The sequence below is a fragment of the Panthera leo genome, chromosome B4, assembly GCF_018350215.1.
Source record: "Panthera leo isolate Ple1 chromosome B4, P.leo_Ple1_pat1.1, whole genome shotgun sequence".
Classification (NCBI taxonomy): Eukaryota; Metazoa; Chordata; class Mammalia; order Carnivora; family Felidae; genus Panthera; species Panthera leo.
Window position 1 is genome coordinate 47,627,107 of NC_056685.1, and position 19,057 is coordinate 47,646,163.

A 19,057-nucleotide genomic window follows, 5' to 3' on the forward strand; every position below is an offset into this window, starting at 1 on the left:
GTTCTGGACATTTCATGTAAATGGAATCATTCAATAATGTAGCCTTTTGTGACAGGCTTCTTTTACTCAGCATGTTTTCAAGATTCATTCATAGTGTAACATTGATATCAGTACTTCATTTCTTTTTTAACAGCCAAATAATATTCCATTGTATGGATATACCACATTTTATTTATTTTTCAGTTAGTAGATATTTGAGTTATTTTGGCTATTATGAATAGTTACTTCTTGGCTATTATGAATAGCATTTCTATGAACATTTGTGTATAGGTTTGTGCATGGACATATGTTTTGATCTCTTTTGGGTATATAGCTAGGAGTGGAATTGCTAGATCTTATGGAAACTCAATGTTTTAATATGTTGAAGAACTACCAGACTGTTTTGGAAATCAGCTGCTTCATTTTACAGTTCCATCAGCATTGTATGAGGCTTCCAATTTCTCTACATCTTGGCTAACACTTGTGATTTTCTTTCTTTTTGATTATCCATTCTGATATGTGTAACGTGTTATTTCATTGTGACTTTGATTTGCATTTCTCTGATGACTAATGAAATTGCACCTCTTTTCATGTTTATTGTTTATTGGTGTATCTTTGGAGAAATATCAAGTCCTTTGCTTTTTGTTAAATTGGGTTGTTTTTTATTATTGAGTTGTAACTTTTTTTTTGTATGTTCTAGTAGATACAAGTATCTTATCAGGTACATTATTGGCAGACATTTCCTCCCATTGGGTGAGTTGAGTTGTTGGTTCACTTTCTTGATGTGTCCTCTGCAGCATAAAAGTTTTTGCATTTTGATGAAGTCCAGTCCAGTTAATCTGTTTTATTTTCTTTCATTGCTTGTTTTTTTTGGGTCATATATAAGAAACCATTGCTTATTCTAAGATTTTATAGACTTATATCTAAGTTTTCTTTTAAGATTTAAAACTTTTAGCTCTTAAATTTAGATCTGACTCTTGATTTTGGCCTAGGTCATGGTCTCACAGAGAGCGTCGCATTGGGCTCTGCACTGACAATGTGGAACCTGCTTGGAATTCTCTCCCTCCCTTTCTGCCCCTCCCCTGCTCTCTTGTGTGTGCGTGCTCACTCTCTCTCTCTCAAAATAAATAAATACCATTAAAATTTTTTTTTTTAATTTAGGTCTTTGAGCAATTTGGAGTTAAATTTTTTTATATATGGCATGAGAATAGGGGCTCCAAATTCATTCTTTTGCATGTGGCTATCCAGTTATCCCCATACTATTTGTTGAAAATACTGTTCTTTCCTCAATGAATGGTCTTGGCACCCTTGTCAAAAATCAGTTGACCATAAATGTGAAGATTTATTTCTTGACTTGGAGTTCTATTCCATTGATTTATATGTCTGTCCTTTTTGCTAGTAGTACTACACTGATAGTATTACTGTAGCTTGTACTAAGCTTTGAAAATATCAACAGTGAGTTTTTCTATGTTGTTTTTCTTTTTCAAGATTGTTTTGGCTATTTTGGGTCCCTTGCATTTCTATGTGAATTTTTGGATCACCTTGTCAGTTTCTGCAAAGAAGATGGCTAGGATTTTGATAGGGATTACGATGAATCAGATCAGTTTTGAATGTTGACATTTTAATATTAAGTCTTTGATTCAGGAATATATGTTGTCTTAGTGTTTATTTAAATCTTTAATTTCCTCTACAATGTTTTATAGTTTTTCAGAGAATAAAGTTTTGTACTTCTTTTTGTTAAATTTGTTATTTTTGATGTTATTATAAATTGAATTGTTTTTTAAATTTTACTTTCGAAATGTTCATTGCAACGGTATAGAAATACAATAGATTTTATATATTGATCTTGTGTCTTGCGACCTTCTAAACTCATTTACCAATTCTAATAATTCTTTAGTGGATTCCTTACATTTTTCCGTATATAAGATTGTGTCATTGCAAATAGAGATAGCTTTACTTTGTTCTTTTCAAGTTGGATAAACTTTATTTCATTTTCTTGCTTACTTGCCCAGGCCAGAACCTCTACTTATTGCTGAATAGAAGTGGTAAGAGCAAACATTTTGTCTTGTTCCTGATCTTAGGGCAAAAGCTGTCTTTCACTGTTAAGTAGGTGTTAGTTGTGGGTTTTTCCTAAATTCCCCTTAGAAGGTTGAGGAAATTCCCTTATTGTTTGTAGAGTGAATTCTATCATTTGCTAAGATGGCTTGTAGATAAGTTAGTTTTAAAAGATAATTAAATATTTAGTATTCTGCTGATAATACTGTTGTAGCTAATATAAGAACCAGTCTGTAGGTTGGTAAAATTAAGAGTCTACTATCAGATTGCATTTACTGTGTGGTTAGGCTTTAGGAATTATATTAAATGACTTCTTCATTTTCAAAGAGATAGAGAAGAAGATTGTGGCAAACATCATGTATAGCTTACTCTTGAACAATGTTGTGCGAATCCCTAATGTAGTCAAAAATCTGCATGTAACTTTTAACTCTCCCAAAACTTAAGTACTAATAGTCTACTGTTGACTGGAAGCCTTTCTGCTAGCATGCAATTAGCACATTTTGTATGTTATATGTATCATGTACTGTATTCTTACAGTAAAGTAAGCTAGAGAAAAGGAAATATTAGAAAATTATAAGGAAAAGAAAATAAATTTACAGTACTGTACCTTAAAACTTTTTGCCTATGAGTGGACCCATGCAGTTCAAATCTGTGTTATTCAAGGGTCACCTGTAGTTTATTTATTACTTAACATTTTGATACAATAGAGCAGCCCATGGTAGCAAAATTTAAAGGATGAAATGTATAAGAAGGGCATCTGTGCCAATGAAAACAACTTGGTATTGAATTGGGTATCTGGTTGACCTTGCCAAGCTAAAATTCCTACTGTGTAAAGGAATGTGTGATAGCAGCATGGTTATTAATGTGTTCATTTAGATCATATGTTAAGGTGAATGTCTTATAAGTTGTCAAATAAATGAGAAAAGAATATGACTTGGTGTAGTGTCTGACATATAATTGTCCCTTGATAAGTGTCAGTTTCTTTTTCTCCCTTTAAATTGTTTTGTTAACAAAAAGGGGAATTTATAATACAGAAAAAGTAGTATAAGGCATGCCTAAAAATAGTAAATATGAAACTCAAGATTATGCTTATCTTTGTGTTAAGGAGATGGGGGTGGGGAAGGAGGAGCATGCTATCTGGTAGTCATAAAAAGGGCTTTGTTTTCTATTTCTAGTTGTTTTATTTCTTATCTGGATGGTGGGTACACACATGGTCATTATCTCAGAATTTATGTCTTACTGCATGTTCACAGTATTTTATAATGAATACTGAATTATAAACGCAATCAGTATTGCTAGACATTTGTAAAATAATATAAAATTTGAGTTAGAATGGAACTTAGCAAGCATCTGGTCTGATCTTTGTTTTTACAGTTGAGCAACCTGAAATCTAGAGAGTTAGGGTGATTTATCCTATGTTGATTGTTCTGCCAATGTTAGAACGAACATTGAGGAGACCCAGTTTTGTTAGTTTAGAAATCCTGGGTAGGCCAAGCTTTTTGTAATTATGCATATATTCTTTAAGTTTATTTATTTATTTTGAGAGAGAGAGAGAGAGAGAGTACACACACACACACACACACAAGCAGGGGAGGGGCAGAGAGAAGGAGAGACAGAATCCCAAGCAGGCTCCATGCCATCAGTGCAGAACCCTATGCAGGGCTCGAACTCATGAGCTGTGAGATCATGACCTGAGCTGATATCAAGAGTCAGATGCTTAACCAATTGTGCCACCAGGCACCTCTATAATTATGTATTTTTAAGCTGATAAGAACAGATGCTACACTTGATCTTAGCCAAAAGGCTGAGAAGTGATTATAAATACGTATTTTTAAAGTGTGGTAGATTATATAATATTTCACCATTATTCTTTCTTGTAAGCTTCTTGTAAGAAGATGATATATATCTATGCCTTTTGTCACGTGACATGAAGTATTTCCCAGTGGTTGCTTTTTACTTCTCCACGCCTTTAATGTGTAACTTGGCTTTAACCAATAGACTGTGAGTGAGAGTGATGTGTACTATGTCTAAGAAATAGCTTTAAGACCCTGGTGTATTGTATTGTTCTGTCATCGTAGTCTTTTCCCTTTGCCACAAGACCTAGATTTGGGGTGGGGGTGCCACTCCTTCAGCCTATGACCTAGAAAGATGAAGAATGTTATTAGCCAATAAGATTTTAGGGGTGGAAGTATTGTTGCAGTATTATTTAGTGAAAGGTGGCTGATACAGAAAGTAAGCTTTTCACTCTTTCTTCTTAGGTTTGGTCAATAAGAAAAGTTAGACCTGTTTCCTAACATTTGAAGAATTTACGGTTTTCACCTTCTCATAAATCATCCTGGGTGTTTTACTTCACCCAGGCAAACTATGAAAAATACATTTGGACAACTGGTTTAAATTCCTGAAGAAATTATTACATGGACTTATGTAACTTTACTCATTATCTGCATAGGTGGTAGAATTTGGTGAGTAGGACAAGCTAGTAAATAGGGCCCTGGGGGATAGGATAACTGGCTAATTTCCTAAGGGAGTGTAACTTGATAAGTGTATTTTAAAATTGCATTTGTTAGATCAGGTCAGTCAGTTTTAATTTGCCTATATAACAGAATGATCCCAAAAATACACTTGGAAAAGTGATTTTAGGGTATCTTGCATTTTTTTCATGTAGACTACCCTAGAATTTCTGAAAACATAGCAGTGAATGCAACAAGTTAGTGACCAGTCTGGTTTTGATGTGACCAAAATTTCAAGAACATGATTTGATCCTACTTTTCCCAAAGAATTGTTGGTAAACCAAACTCCCTGTTTCCTTTGTTGTTGATTATTTTTTAAAAATTTAATTTCGGATATTTCATTCTACATTGATAACTCCAGCTAATATCAGTAGGTTGATGACAGGCAGAAGGGATTCTTTGTTGAGGTGTCAAATATTGTGATCACTTGATACTTTACTGAACGAGTATTAGATAATAGATCTCAGCAACTAATATTTTTTTAAAGATAGTAGGATAGCTATTGAATGTGTTTTATGAAATTAAGAGAAGAACGATAGCATAGAACCGAAAAATTGCGAACTATGGGAGATTGTGGATCTTCAAGTAAATATTGCCAGTGCTTTGTGAGTGACTGGGAGAGAGAACCTATAGAAAGCAAGAGAATATGGAAATGTGATGATGTGGGATTTTAAACAGAAGTAGTGAAAGTAGTTCTACTAAAGTTTTAGAAAAATAATTAACAGAAATGAAAAGATATCCATTATTTAAGATAAAAATTTAGGGGTGTCTGGGTGGCTCAGTTGGTTAAGCATCCGACTTTGGCTCAGGTCATGATCTCCCGGTTCATGGGTTTGAGCCCCATGTCGGGCTCTGTGCTGATGGCTCAGAGTCTGGAGCCTGCTTCGGATTCTGTGTCTCCCTCTCTCTCTGCCCCTCCCCCACTCGCATTCTGTCTCTCTGTCTCTCAAAAATAAAATAAAATGCAAAAAACAAAAAAATTTATAAAAAACTAAAAATTTAGAAAGTTCTTTATGCTAAATTTGTACAGATAAGTATTAAAGTGGATGAACCATTGCATTATCAGTTTTACCAGTCTCATTAACGGACAGTAAACAGTAAAGCAGATTTACACATTTATTGTGTAACACACTGAATATTCTTTATGATTTTATTTTCAGGACTGTTGCGGAATTCTCAACTAAATTTGGGAGTGTGAAATAAAATCATGCACTTCTCAGTTGAGAGTGGGTTCTCAGGGAATCAAGTGGCAGAATTGTGTTTCTAAAGAGGCTAGGAATCATGAGCATAAAGTGATTATGTAAGAATAAGCCATTATTAGTCCTGTTGGCCAATATTTATTTAGTCCATTTAATGAAAACTCAAATTTGAATAAAATTGTTCCCAGCATCTCAGTATTCAGATTAATGTTATAGTAACATCAGTTAACAGCATGAATGCACTTGGAGTGTTACGTCAAAGATAGAAATGTCAAGTCTGCTTAAATGGCTTTGCTTCACATTTTACAAGTTACTGCTAAGTTTTATTTTAAGTACACTTCATCAGGTATCCATAACTTTGAATTAGGATAGTGTTTGTGTATGTATGCATATGTTTTGATTTAACAATCCAGGTATTCCTATTGTTTTGTTAACTGTTCTTGGAAAGCAGTAGTACAGGCCCTTGTTTCTTCATCAGAAAAACCTTACAGGAGACCTCTTATTCAAACAATAAATCTGGGAGTATATTATGAGTATATTTCAGTTTCATCGAATATGTTTCACTATAATCGTTCACCTTTATTTTCACAGCCTTTGGATTCTTGGTAGAGTACTTGCCCTCATCTGCTTCCCTTGTTGCTGGGCAAGGTTTGTGATACTGATGTCTGATTGGTTTTAGACAACTATGGCTTTGAGCCAATCAGGCAGTGAATTTCGGTTCTCTCACACAAGGAAGCACTGAAGCAGCTGCTGATTTATTTTTTTCTATGGGGAGATTATATAAACTAAGAGTATGGCTGCAGCAAGCTCCCTCTTGGGTATGTTTGAAAAATTACAAGGTTCATCTGGAACTGAAGGAGAAAAAAAAATGAGGTTTATTTTTAAAACTTGTTTACTAAGAAAATCTGATAAGTGGTTAATTTGAGAAAAAATATATTCAGATGACAGATTACCTATTTTTATTTTATAATTTTATGTTTAAAGGACTGCAGAATGATATAGTATACGAAAAATTCCCCTTCAATTTACATGAATATTTACTGTTGTAATCCACACATTTGCTTTATTGCTTCAAAAGGGGAGAGCTCAAAAAAAAAAAAAAAAAAAGGGGAGAGCTCATAACATGCTGTGAAAGGCAGTTAAGGAGAAAAAGATGTAGTAATTGTACTTACAACACTTAATATAGGTTGTCAGGAGTCAGACATTTTAATTTCATTAGGTGAATCAAACTGAGTCAGTTCAGTGCAGTAGACAACAAAGCACTTGATGATGCTATCTGTAGTAAATCTTTGGGTCCAAAATACTATTAATTTTTGGAGTCAGATCTATAACAATAGTGATAGGTAGGTATGAAAATAATCTTGTCATTTGGATTTAAGGTTCTGCTGAATTTTTAGTTATAAATGCTTTATAAATATTAAGGATTGTGGATTGTTTTAAGAAAGAAATTTACATTTGAATTTTACAGATTCTTTCTTATGGGGAGAGAAGTATATTCTTGTTATGTATGGTCCATGTTTGACTCATTCTCCAGTTAGGAAATTGATTTATATTTCTGGAAACATTCAGGGGTATTTAAAGAAAGATAAATTAAAATAGCATGAAAGGTGTATATTTTTATTTATTTATGTTATATATTTAATATGTATTGTATAGATTTAGATTTTATATGCATTTATGTTCTAGATTACTTATATTAGATAAAGAACCTCACTAACATATTTCGGATCCAGGTTTTAACTATGTTTCCCTGACCTTATTGTCTGTCTCCTGTTGCTGGGCAGGAATCAGAATGCTGGCTACTGATTGGCTGAGTTTGTGAGCAGCTCTTGAACAGCCACTTAAATTCTTGAGCTTTTTGAGCAGGCAGATTGTAGGCTAAGACATTACAGCTTTTGGTAATACTTCCCTTTGTTGTTTCATAGCTATGATCTCTTTGCTAGAAAAAAGGGTAAAAGTTGTAGGTGGGGGGGGGGGGGGGACGAAGCAGAGAAGAGAATAACGTTTTCACTTAAAAAAATAAGAGGCTTATTGGCCTTTCCTTAAAAATAATTTACCCAAAATTTGAAAAAAATTCCAAGCTATAGATACTTATTTGCAGGTAACATACCCTCTTGGTTATTTAATTATAAATTCCTCTGGTAAAGGTGAAGCCCTTTTTAATGCATTAGAAAAAGATTTTATTAATGACGGTATTTTCCTGTCTGAATATAAAGAATAGAGACCTAAAAACAGTTTTTGACTCTCTTCTTCATGAAAAAAGTATTTTCTAGAGAAAGTTCATGTTTTACACATTTACTTCTAGATATGGCAGGCATTTTCTACTGTAAAATATAAATGATTTTTCCTGTGGAAATGAATTACAGGCATATGAAAGCTTCATGATTCTAGTGTTGCAATCTAAAAAAAGTAGTTTTTCTTTTGTAGAATAGTTTTGTGAATGGCATTTCAATTCCAGATGACGGTATTTAAACTGATCCTTAGAAATGTATTCTTCCGGTAGTACAGCCATGGAGACTTGTTTGCAGGTAACACACTGTTTTCAAATGTGTATCTTTCTTAAATATACTTTGCTTATGCAAAATACGTTTTTAAAAAGTTATTGCTGATTGGTTTACACAGATATGGTTGAACTAGTTTGAACTGGTTCATGCTGCTTCCTTATGCTTTGTCTATTTTTCGTTATACTTAGAACCCATAAAATATCTGGTAAATGGCTGTAGTGTGCTCCCTTGTGGGTATAGATGGTAGTTATTTTGTAATTCTTTGTACAGTACTATATTATTACTGAATTGAATGACAACTTAATTGGTAAAAAGCCAGCTTGCGTGGAGTGTACTTATTTTTATTAAATGTTATTTGGTGGTGGCAATTTAAGTGTAATGTTTGCATGTTGGATTTCTCACCTATATACAAAATAACAGAAGTATTTGAGAAATTTGTCTCAGATTCTCTAGTTTATGCCTAAAAACACTGTGTATATACATAGACAATTACTAAGTTCTTAATGCATGGAATCTCATTTAATCATGACTACAACCTCTGTGGCAGGTACTGATAATGATACGCCCTTTTTAAGATTGCTGAAACCAATGTTAGGAAACTTGCCCTGTGTCACATAGTAAACACATGGGAGAGCTGGAATTCAAATCCGTGTTTTCTGTCTGCAGAATTCATGTTCTTAGTGGGGTTACTGAAAATTATGAAAATACACACTTTTTTAGAGGAATGCTTGCTTTTAATGCAACTCACAATAACTGTCAGGTATCCATGTAACAGCTGACAAATGTGGATATTATGAGGTCAGAGTCCAAAAGAATTGCAGCTCAGGTCTAAAAATATGTAAAAAGTAACCATACTCCTTAGGTTATAAATTTAATTATTTTCTGTCTTTGAAGTCAGCAAGAAAAAGTGATCACAAAATTTGCATTGTATCTTCTTTGCAGAAAAATTTCCAGTTAGTATGAGTTCGGAATGTATAGTGGGTGGGGAAAAAACTTGAAGTTTTAATGTTAGACTGTAATGAATAACCCTTAAAATAGTGCCTATGATAATTTTGCAGTAAATCTTCTGTTCAATTGAAAGGTAATTTTTCTGAATAGTTTTACTGAGTTCCATAATTAAAAGTCTAGGAAGACTAGGAAATACATTATAAGTAATTGGCTTAAAGTGAACAAATGAATGCAGAACGTACCACAATCTAGAAGTACTGTAATAAAAGTGGTAGGTTTTCAAGCTGTATTGACCTCTGGCAGATAGGCTAGGCCATTGTTTTATGCCTTTTAGCCAGAAGAACTATAGAACACCAGAATCAGACCTGTAATTGAACAAGTTGGATTTATTACTTGTTGCAGTGAGGGAGAATGCTTATCCTTGGGGAAACTGTGAGGCACATCAGTAAGGGATATTAGAAAAAACCCTAGTATAGGATTTGGGTTTAGTGTAGTAGAAATTGGGTTATTTGGGGGCGAGTTTGAGGAAATAGAGCCTTACTCTGGATTGGGTGCTGTCAAAAAGTGGAGGCAATTTAGGGCGCCTGAGTGGCTCAATCAGTTAAGCGTCTGACTTCGGCTCAGGTCATGATCTTGCAGTCTGAGGGTTCAAGCCCCGCTCCCGGCTGTGTGCTGACAGCTCAGAGCCTGGAGCCTGCTTTGGATTCTGTGTCTCCCACTCTCTGACCCTCCCCTGCTCATGCTCTCTGTCTCTCCCTCTCTCTCAAAAATAAATAAACATTAAAAAAAAGTTAAAAAAAAAAGTGGGGGCAATTCTATGCTTGGTTATCTCAATAAATCTCTGTAGGGAGGACAGACTACAGTTAGGATAAAGATGTAATTAAAAAAAAATTAGGCATCATTCATTTAGAGGGAGAGGTTTGATATTTCATGGGTTGCGCAGTGTTGATAAAAAAAAAAATTAGGCATCACTCTCAGAGAGGGAGAGGTTTGATATTTCATGGGTTGCACAGTGACCTTGTCTAATTTGGGTGATTTTATGTCCAGAAGGAGAACAACATGGCTTAGCTGTAAGCATCAAGTCAATTTATAATAATGAGATCTAGTTGTAAGTGTCAGATAAGTTCCCAGATGTCAGAGGCTGCTTTTTTCTCCCTCTCCAGCTAAAGCAAGTGTATCTTACCATCATTCCTACAGGTAATGGTGATGATAAATGAATATACAATATGAAAGCAATATTCTTGCTTCCTGTATATCTTAGTCCTTAAAAGACTTCTGTTTTATTCCGTTAGAAACTGGTTACATTGTTTTCTCCAGGACCGAGTCCTTGCACTCTTTCTTGCTTGCCTTACTGCACTGGTTAGATGTTAACATACAAATGGTATTAGAGAACATCCTTGTTTTGGTTCTGATCTTATTTCACCGTTACGTATGATATCTGTAGGGTTTTTTTTTTTTTTGTAGATAACTTTTATTATATTTGTTTTCTTCTAAGTTTTTTGAGAATTTTAATTTTTTTTATTTAAAAAAAATTTTTTTTAACATTTTTTTATTTTTGAGACAGAGAGAGACAGATCATGAATGGGGGAGGGGCAGAGAAGAGACGGAGACACAGAATCGGAAGCAGGCTCCAGGCTCTGAGCTATCAGCCCAGAGCCTGACGCGGGGCTCGAACTCACGGACCGCGAGATCGTGACCTGAGCTGAAGTCGGACGCTCAACCAACTGAGCCACTGAGAATTTTAATTTTGAGTCAGTGTTGAATTTTGTCAAATGAATGGTCTGTGTCTGTTGATGATCTGGTGTTTATTTTCACTCTCTATTCTGTTTTTGCAGTGAATCGCATTCCTTGAAGTTTCTTTTTTCCCCTTTTTGTTAAATAGGGAATTTATAGTCTCATAGTTCTGAGGCTAGAAGTCTGAAATCAAGGTGATCCAGGGCCTTGCAGGAACTAGGAATTAAAGAAGGATCTATTCCAGACCTTTCTCCTACCTGTGATTTGTGACAGCTTAACTCCAATTTTTACATGGTGTGTGTATCTGTATCGAAAATTTCCCCTTTTTAAAAGGATACCAATCATTAGGGCCCACCTAATGACCTTATCTTAACTTGATTACCTCTGCAAAAAGTATCTAAATAAGGTCACATTCTGAGGTATTGGGGCTTAGGGTTCTAATTTTTTATCAAATGGACACCTTGGTTGGGCCTGAATAAAGCCATAATGCTTCATGACTCATAATCTACATTGCTTGATGTTTTTTTTAGTATGAGACCAACTTCGTATTTTTTTAAGGCGTTTCACATAATCATATTACTTTTTAAAGAAACTTCTAGCTACTTTTAGAGAAACTCACATGTGAAAGAATAAGTCACAGTGGAAATTAGAGAATATTTTAACAGAGCAACAATGAAAATATGACACATCAAAATATGAGATGCAGCTAAAGCAACGTTAAAAGGGAAATTTATAGCTTTATGTGTATTACAAAAGAGGAAAGATAGAAAATTAACAATTAATGTTTAACATGATGTGGAACTGCCAGACTGTTTTCCAAAGCAGCTATACCATTTTATAATCCCACCAGCATTGTGTGAGGGTTTCAGTTTGTTTGCTTCTTACCTATACTTGTTATTCTCTTTGATCATAGCCATCCTGCTATGTGTGAAGTGTTATGTCATTGAAGTTTGATTTACATTTCTCTGATGACTAATAACATTGAGCATCTTTTCATTTTTAGTGCTTATCGGCAGTTCGTCTATTGGCAATTTGTAGGTCTTTAATTAATTAATTAATTAATTTTTTAATTTTTAATGTTTATTTAGTTTATTTTTTGAGAGACAGAGAGTGAGTGGGGGTGGGGCAGAGAGAGAGAGGGAGACGCAGAATCTGAAGCAGGCTCCAGGCTCCGAGCTGTCAGCACAGAGCCCGATGCGGGGCTCGAACCCACGGACCGCGAGATCATGACCTGAGGCGCATTCTTTTTTTTTTTTTTTTTTTTTCAACGTTTTTTATTTATTTTTGGGACAGAGAGAGACAGAGCATGAACGGGGGAGGGGCAGAGAGAGAGGGAGACACAGAATTGGAAACAGGCTCCAGGCTCCGAGCCATCAGCCCAGAGCCTGACGCGGGGCTCGAACTCACGGGCCGCGAGATCGTGACCTGGCTGAAGTCGGACGCTTAACCGACTGCGCCACCCAGGCGCCCCGACCTGAGGCGCATTCTGACGCTTAACCCACCAAGCTACCCAGGCGCCTCATCAATTTATATGTCTTTTAGAGAAATGTTTATTCAGTTCCTTTGTCCATTTTTAAGTTGGGTTACTTTTGTTGTTGTTCAGTTGTAATAGTATTTAGTATTTTTTAGATGCAAGTCTCTTAGATACATGTTTGCAAATATATGATTTATAAATATTTCCTATTGTGTGAGTTGTCTTAGCAAATTTTTGATGATAATCTCTTGTAAATATGTTTGTTTATAGTACTGTTAATCTAGATATGCCTGGTTGCAAATGTAATCTTTCCTCCTGTGTTCCTTAGTTCTCTTCTCTTTTTCCTTATCTTTGTACCTCTTTCCCAATCCTCTGCTTTCATTCTCTTATACTTTTCTTTTTCCATCTACTTTTTTACTGCATTTACTTTTTTTTATGCTAATGTATCTCCTCCAGACTCTGAATCCATTAGCTTACTAAGAATTAAAACTAGAAACTAGTCACTTTTTTCTTTTACTTTTTTTTTTTTTTTTTAATGGTATGAATGGTCGTTATTGTTTACAATGGAAAGTGCAAGAGGAGGGAACATGACAGTTCCAGCTCCAGGGGTGGCTCCAAAGACCTACTCTTTTGCTGTCCCCCCAAAAAAGCAAGTCATTTTTTTTCCTAATGCTTCCTAATAATTGATCTTCTATGGACTGTACCTGTCATCAGTTTTATATTACATAAATCCAATTAATACGAAAATTAACACAGCAGGGATTATTATGCTTTGTATATCATTATTTCAAAATTACATGAAAGTGTGCTTGCTTATAAGATCAATTTGCAATTTGTCTTATGATTAGGTGGCTTAGGTTTTCATTATTAAACTCTCTTTCTTTCTCTTTTTAAAGATTCAAAATGGATAGTATAGAAGAACCTCAGAAAAAAGTCTTCAAGGCTCGAAAAACAATGAGAGTGAGTGATCGTCAGCAGCTTGAAGCAGTGTACAAGGTCAAAGAGGAACTGTTGAAAGCTGATGTCAAGCTATTAAATGGCAACCATGAAAATGGAGATTTGGACCCAACTTCACCTTTGGAAAATATGGATTATATTATTGACAAGGAGGAGGTGAATGGCATTGAAGAGCTTTGTTTTGACCCTGAAAAAAGCAAATCAGAATGGAAAGAAACCTCCTGTACCTTAAATGTTAATGTAAAAAATAAGCAGGATGATGACTTAAAGCATGAACCTTTGTCTCCTAATAATATAGCTCCTGAACTAGTCTGTAAACTGACTGCTGAACTGTCTTCTGATGAGCCAGCCTCTGGTGATCTGGCTATGGGAGATCCAGCTGCTGGAGATTCAGCCCCTGAAGATCTGGCCTCTGAAGTACTAACCTCTGGTGATCCTGCCTCTGATGATGATCCCACTTCTGGTGAACCCACCTCTGGTGATCTCACCTCTGGCAATCCCACCTCTGGTGGAATAGTCTCTGGTGAAACAGTCTCCAGTGAACCATTCTCTGGTGACTTGGTCTCTGGTGAATCAGTCCCTGGTGAATCAGTCTCTGCTGAGCCAGTGTCTAGTGATCCGGCCTCTGATGATTCAGCCTCTGGTAATCTGTCCTCCGAAGCCCTGGCCTCTGATGATCCAGCCTCTAGTGATCCGGCTTCTGGTGACCCAGCCTCTGGTGATCCAGCTTCTGGTGATCTGCCCTCTGACGAACCCACTTCTGATGAACTGACTTCTGAATCAGCCTTTGATCCTACCTTTGAACCAAGTTCTGTACCAGTTTGTGAATCTGTTCCTGAAACTGACATTACAGAGCCTAGTAGCAATAAAGGTGGTGATTTTCTTGAGAAAAATAGTGATGATGAAAAGTTAGACCAAATTTTCTCATTTGATGAGAAAAATAAGGCTGATAGTAATGTTGATGGCGATGAAGAAACCCTAGAAACAGATGATACAGTTATTTGTTCAGATCTACCTCCTGAAAATGAAAAGAAGGTAAAGGAAGATACTGTCACAGAACCTGCTCTTGGAGAGGAGGCTATATCTAGCAGTATGGAAATTGACCAAAGTGAAAAGAATGAAAATGAAAATTCTGCAGACCTTTCAGAAACCATTAGTGAAAATGTTACAAAAGATGAGAAAAATGAGATTATCTTGGAAAACACAGATTCTATGGAGACAGATGAAATCATTCCTATTTTGGAAAAGCTTGCACCTGCCGAGGATGAACTTACTTGCTTTTCTAAAACTTCTCTTCTTCCAATTGATGAGACAAATCCAGATTTGGAAGAGAAGATGGAAGGTTCTTTTGGTTCACCATCCAAACAAGAAAGTAGTGAGAGTTTGCCAAAAGAAGCCTTTTTGGTCCTTTCTGATGAGGAGGATATTTCTGGTGAAAAAGAGGAGTCTGAAGTTGTACCACAAAATGAAACATGCTCTCCAGGTTAGCATATTACTTAAGTTTTATAAAGATTTTGATTAGGTTTGATAAACTGCTTAATAAAGCAGTTTTACAAAGTTAAAATTTTTTTTTAGTTGCTGAGAAAGTTGAGAACGATGGTGACTGGAATGATCTCTTAACTTCATAGATTCTTAACAGAATTTAGATTTACAAAGTATCTACTCTGAGAGCAATATTATGTGAAGTGACAAGAAGGGAGGTAAAATAATGGGAAAATATGGCTCTTGCCCTTAAGGGGCCTATTGTCTAGGAATAAAGAGATGAGATGGACCAATATAATACTGTGAGATAACAGTTTTAAGTCAGTACATAATTGATCAAAGTCCTAACAATTGGTTTTCCTATCACTTAGCAACCAAGTAACTTAGAGTGGATTAATTTGTTTGCTTCAAGTATAACAAATCACCTTTTACAATTGATTTTCCCATTTTTAGTATTCTTTGTCTGAAAAACAACACCACCTTTGCTAAAATCCAGAAACTTGAAGCCTGATAATCTATTTGATAAAGGCTTCATCTGTTTGCTTTCTGAGCCCTCTTGATTCTACCAACTTACTCTCTTCCTCTGCATCTTCTGAATGATCTCTCTGTAACTTAAGTCTTTTATTTGATTTTGTTCTTCTCTTTCATTGGGTCCCTGTTACTTTTAGGTTAATTCCAAACCCTTTATATGAAAGTATATAAGCTCCATAATTTGTTCAAAAGCCTATCTTTCCATCTTTTTTATTATTCCTAGAGAAAAAGGAAAGAATGAGAAAAATCCTATTTTTGCTTTCATGGTCAAACTCAAATATCACTTCCGTTTGAAACTTCTCAGTTCTTTTCAGAGTGGCATGAATACCTTTATGTCCTTCTCTTTGCCTTAGAACTCTGTGAGAGGAGTGACCTTGTAGCATTAAACACAGCATTTGGTTTCTAGTTTGTTCAAAAGAAGAAAAAGAGGCCTAGGAGACTCAGGGGATGTTTTTTTCCCCAATAGATCATACCAATTTTTGGAGGTAGAGATTTTTTTGTTATTAAAAGATGACTTCATTTCCAAAGAGTATTTATTCATTTATTAAAGCTGTCTAGAGAGACAGGCCAAGCTCTTCTTGGTTCTGGGGATTTAAAGATAAAATTTAGTACTTGCCTTTAGGATGCAGACAAGAATTCAATCACAGGACATTAAATAAAGGCTGTGAATACAGTTAATAACGTTAAATTGGTATTCTGGGAGTTTATAGAAGGGTAACTTTATAAAAACATAAATGTATTCAGGAAAGCACTTTCCTTTCATTGTCTGCATAATATAGGGTTTTAGTGAAGATAATCCCTCTTAATTGCATGTCCATCCTACTTGCTCAGGCCAAAAATCTTGGAGCCATTCTTGTTTTTCTCTGTATTCCATATCCCATCAGTCCATCAGGAAATCCTATTGCGTCTACCTTCAGAACAGATGTAGAATCCAGTCTCTTATCATCCACTACTGTCCCCCTTGCTCTGAGCCACCGTCATCAGGTCAAAATAATGCTCGGGTCAGTGCTCAGTGAATATTTGTGGAGTGAATGAATAATTGGTAATATAAGAGAAGTGTATTATGGAAGACCTTGGTTACAATGCTAACACATTCTAACAGTACTGCGGAGCCATCGAATGATTTCAAGCAGAGGAGAATGATATGATGAGGTTTACATTTTGGAAAGATAAGTAACCATGTTTAGGGTGACCTTAACTCATTCATTCAGTAAGAACTGTTTATAGAGAGAGTGGTATTAGGGCAAGTCCTTAAACCACCTTTTGGTAGACTATATAAGAAAGTCATAGCAAATTGCATATTATTATTTCATGAGTTTATACATTTTACCTTTATGTCACGACTTGATATTGGGAACCATCCTTCCCACTCAATGCTGTTAAATGCCAAGACATGACTATTAAGCCATCCATGTGGTTATTTACTTTTAGACTTTTATCTGATTTTATGCTATTAGCAGAGTAAGTGTAGTGATAGATTTAATTTCTTAGCTGATAAGTAAACTTTTATTTCCTGTCTTCCCTTCCCCAATCCCCAAGGAAATTTTGTGTATAGTACGTTGAAGTATATTTTCTTCATTGGTCTTAAAACTGTGCTCTGTTCTCTTTACATGGTAGTGGAATCTGTTACGGTAGTTACAGTAGTCCCCTTTTATCAATGGTTTCATTTTGCATGGTTTCAGTTTTTGCGGTTTTAGTTACCCACAGTCAACCATGGTCTGGCAGCAGATGATTCTTCTTCTGACTTACTGTCTTTAGTATTGACTTTCTGGGTCAGGGGTAGTCCAAATCTAGATGGTAATGCCTATGTCATTCACCTCACTTCATCTCATCACATAGGTATTTTATCATTTCACATCATCACAAGAACTGTGTGCAGAACAATAAGATATTTCAAGAGAGACCATATTTATATAATTTATTACTATTATATATAATATATAGCATACTATATATTATATATATAAAATTATATATATATATATTTCACCTCACTTCCTCTCATCACATGGGTATTTTATCATTTCACATCATCACAAGAACTGTGTGCAGAACAATAAGATATTTCAAGAGAGACCATATTTATATAATTTATTACTATTATATATAATATATAGCATACTATATATTATATATATAAAATTATATATATATATATTTCACCTCACTTCCTCTCATCACATGGGTATTTTATCATTTCACATCATCACAAGAACTGTGTACACAACAATAGGATATTTTGAGAGAGACCATTATATATATATATAGTTATATACAATATATAATTATATACGTTATATATATAATAGTGTATGCTATTATAATTATTTTTAGTTATTGTTGTTAATCTCCTGTACCTGATTTATAAATTAAATTTTATCATAGGTGGGTATGTATAGGAAAAAAATGTATAGGGTTCAGTTCTATCCATGGTTTCAGACCCTCACTGGGGGTCTTGGAACATAGCCCCTGCAAATGAGGAGGGACTGTAGCACATGTCATTTTTGTTGCTTTGTACCTTCTGAGGTATTACTTTCATTTTTCAATTCTTGACTAATTTTTAATGTTTTCAGAACAGAGTTATAAATTGAAGTACTGAACTCTGGCTCTTCCCTCTAGCTACTAATGTTTATTTGCTGTACTAACAGGAAAATATAAACCTCTGTCATTTCAGGCACTTTAGCAAATCTGTCTTAAATATAGCAGTTATGATGGCTATGAGCAGCAACAAAAAATAATGAAAGATACCAGAAAGCAAATAGAAAACCATTTTAATTTTACAATAGTAAAAGAAAGACCTAAAAAGTATTGCAGATACACTGAGCAGGCCTGAAGACACTGTCATATTGTTGCATAGTACTGTATGATAACTGATGTTTACCAGATGACTAAAATCATAATCTGTTTATTAAGAAGGCTAGGAAAATAAAAATTTCTCTCTGGAAAAGTTCAGGCAGCAGTAGAGGAGGTACACATAATAGTTTGTCTTCCATTCACTCTTACGTTATGGACTCTTTTTTCTCTAGCTCCTGTTCCATCTTTTTCCTCTCTTTCAGAGCCGTTCTTCAAGTTACAGTAATAGGCTAACACTATATTTTCCTTTTCCTAATCACTCTTCAGTTGAATTTTGATTTTCATCTTCCAGCGTCCCTTCCTAATTGTTATTAGCGAAGTGACATTGATGAACAGGCAATTTATAGAAAAGGAAATACAAATAGCCAATAAACATAAAGATTCTCAACTTCACAAAGCATATCAGCAAAATGTGGCATTATTGATAAAAGTGAAATTTGTTTTTTGAGTGGTATCATAATTTGGAAAATAAAGACTCTATAAACTTTCATCTCAAGCAGTCCAGCTACTCTGTGTCTCTGGAAACTGGGTACTAAGAAATTCAAGAATCACCACCCTCAGTATTAAAATCAGGAGGATTTGGAAAACTATATATAGAAAAATAATGCTTTGTAATGAGTTTGTGATCTATAAGGGAGCAAAACAAATTTTCATTTCATTGAAACTGGAGTTGAAGGATAGGATCTTAAGATATTTCCAATGAGCATAGTAAATGGAGAGTTAATTTTCTAATGCTTTTTATTTTTTTTAATTTATTTTAAAGTTTATAAATTGGTTTAGTAGGGGCACCTGGCTGGCTCAGTGGGTAGAGCCATGTGATTTTTGATCTCA

General features: G+C 34.9%; 1 protein-coding gene and 1 pseudogene across 5 annotated transcripts in view; one reads left to right on the forward strand and one right to left on the reverse strand.

Moving 5' to 3' along the window:
• Nucleotides 1-19,057, forward strand: part of LOC122224275 (activating transcription factor 7 interacting protein) — a 121,288-nt gene that overhangs the window by 39,373 nt on the left and 62,858 nt on the right. For 4 of the 5 annotated variants that reach the window (XM_042945860.1, XM_042945858.1, XM_042945863.1 and 1 more), the window contains exon 2: nucleotides 13,300-14,843. In XM_042945860.1, coding sequence (XP_042801794.1) covers nucleotides 13,307-14,843 — 1,537 coding nt within the window. In that variant the 5' untranslated portion in view covers nucleotides 13,300-13,306. Of the gene's footprint in view, nucleotides 1-8,027; nucleotides 8,272-13,299; nucleotides 14,844-19,057 lie in introns of those variants that run through there. The other variant, XM_042945861.1, reaches the window with a different exon arrangement.
• Nucleotides 3,675-3,850, reverse strand: LOC122225774 (annotated as a pseudogene).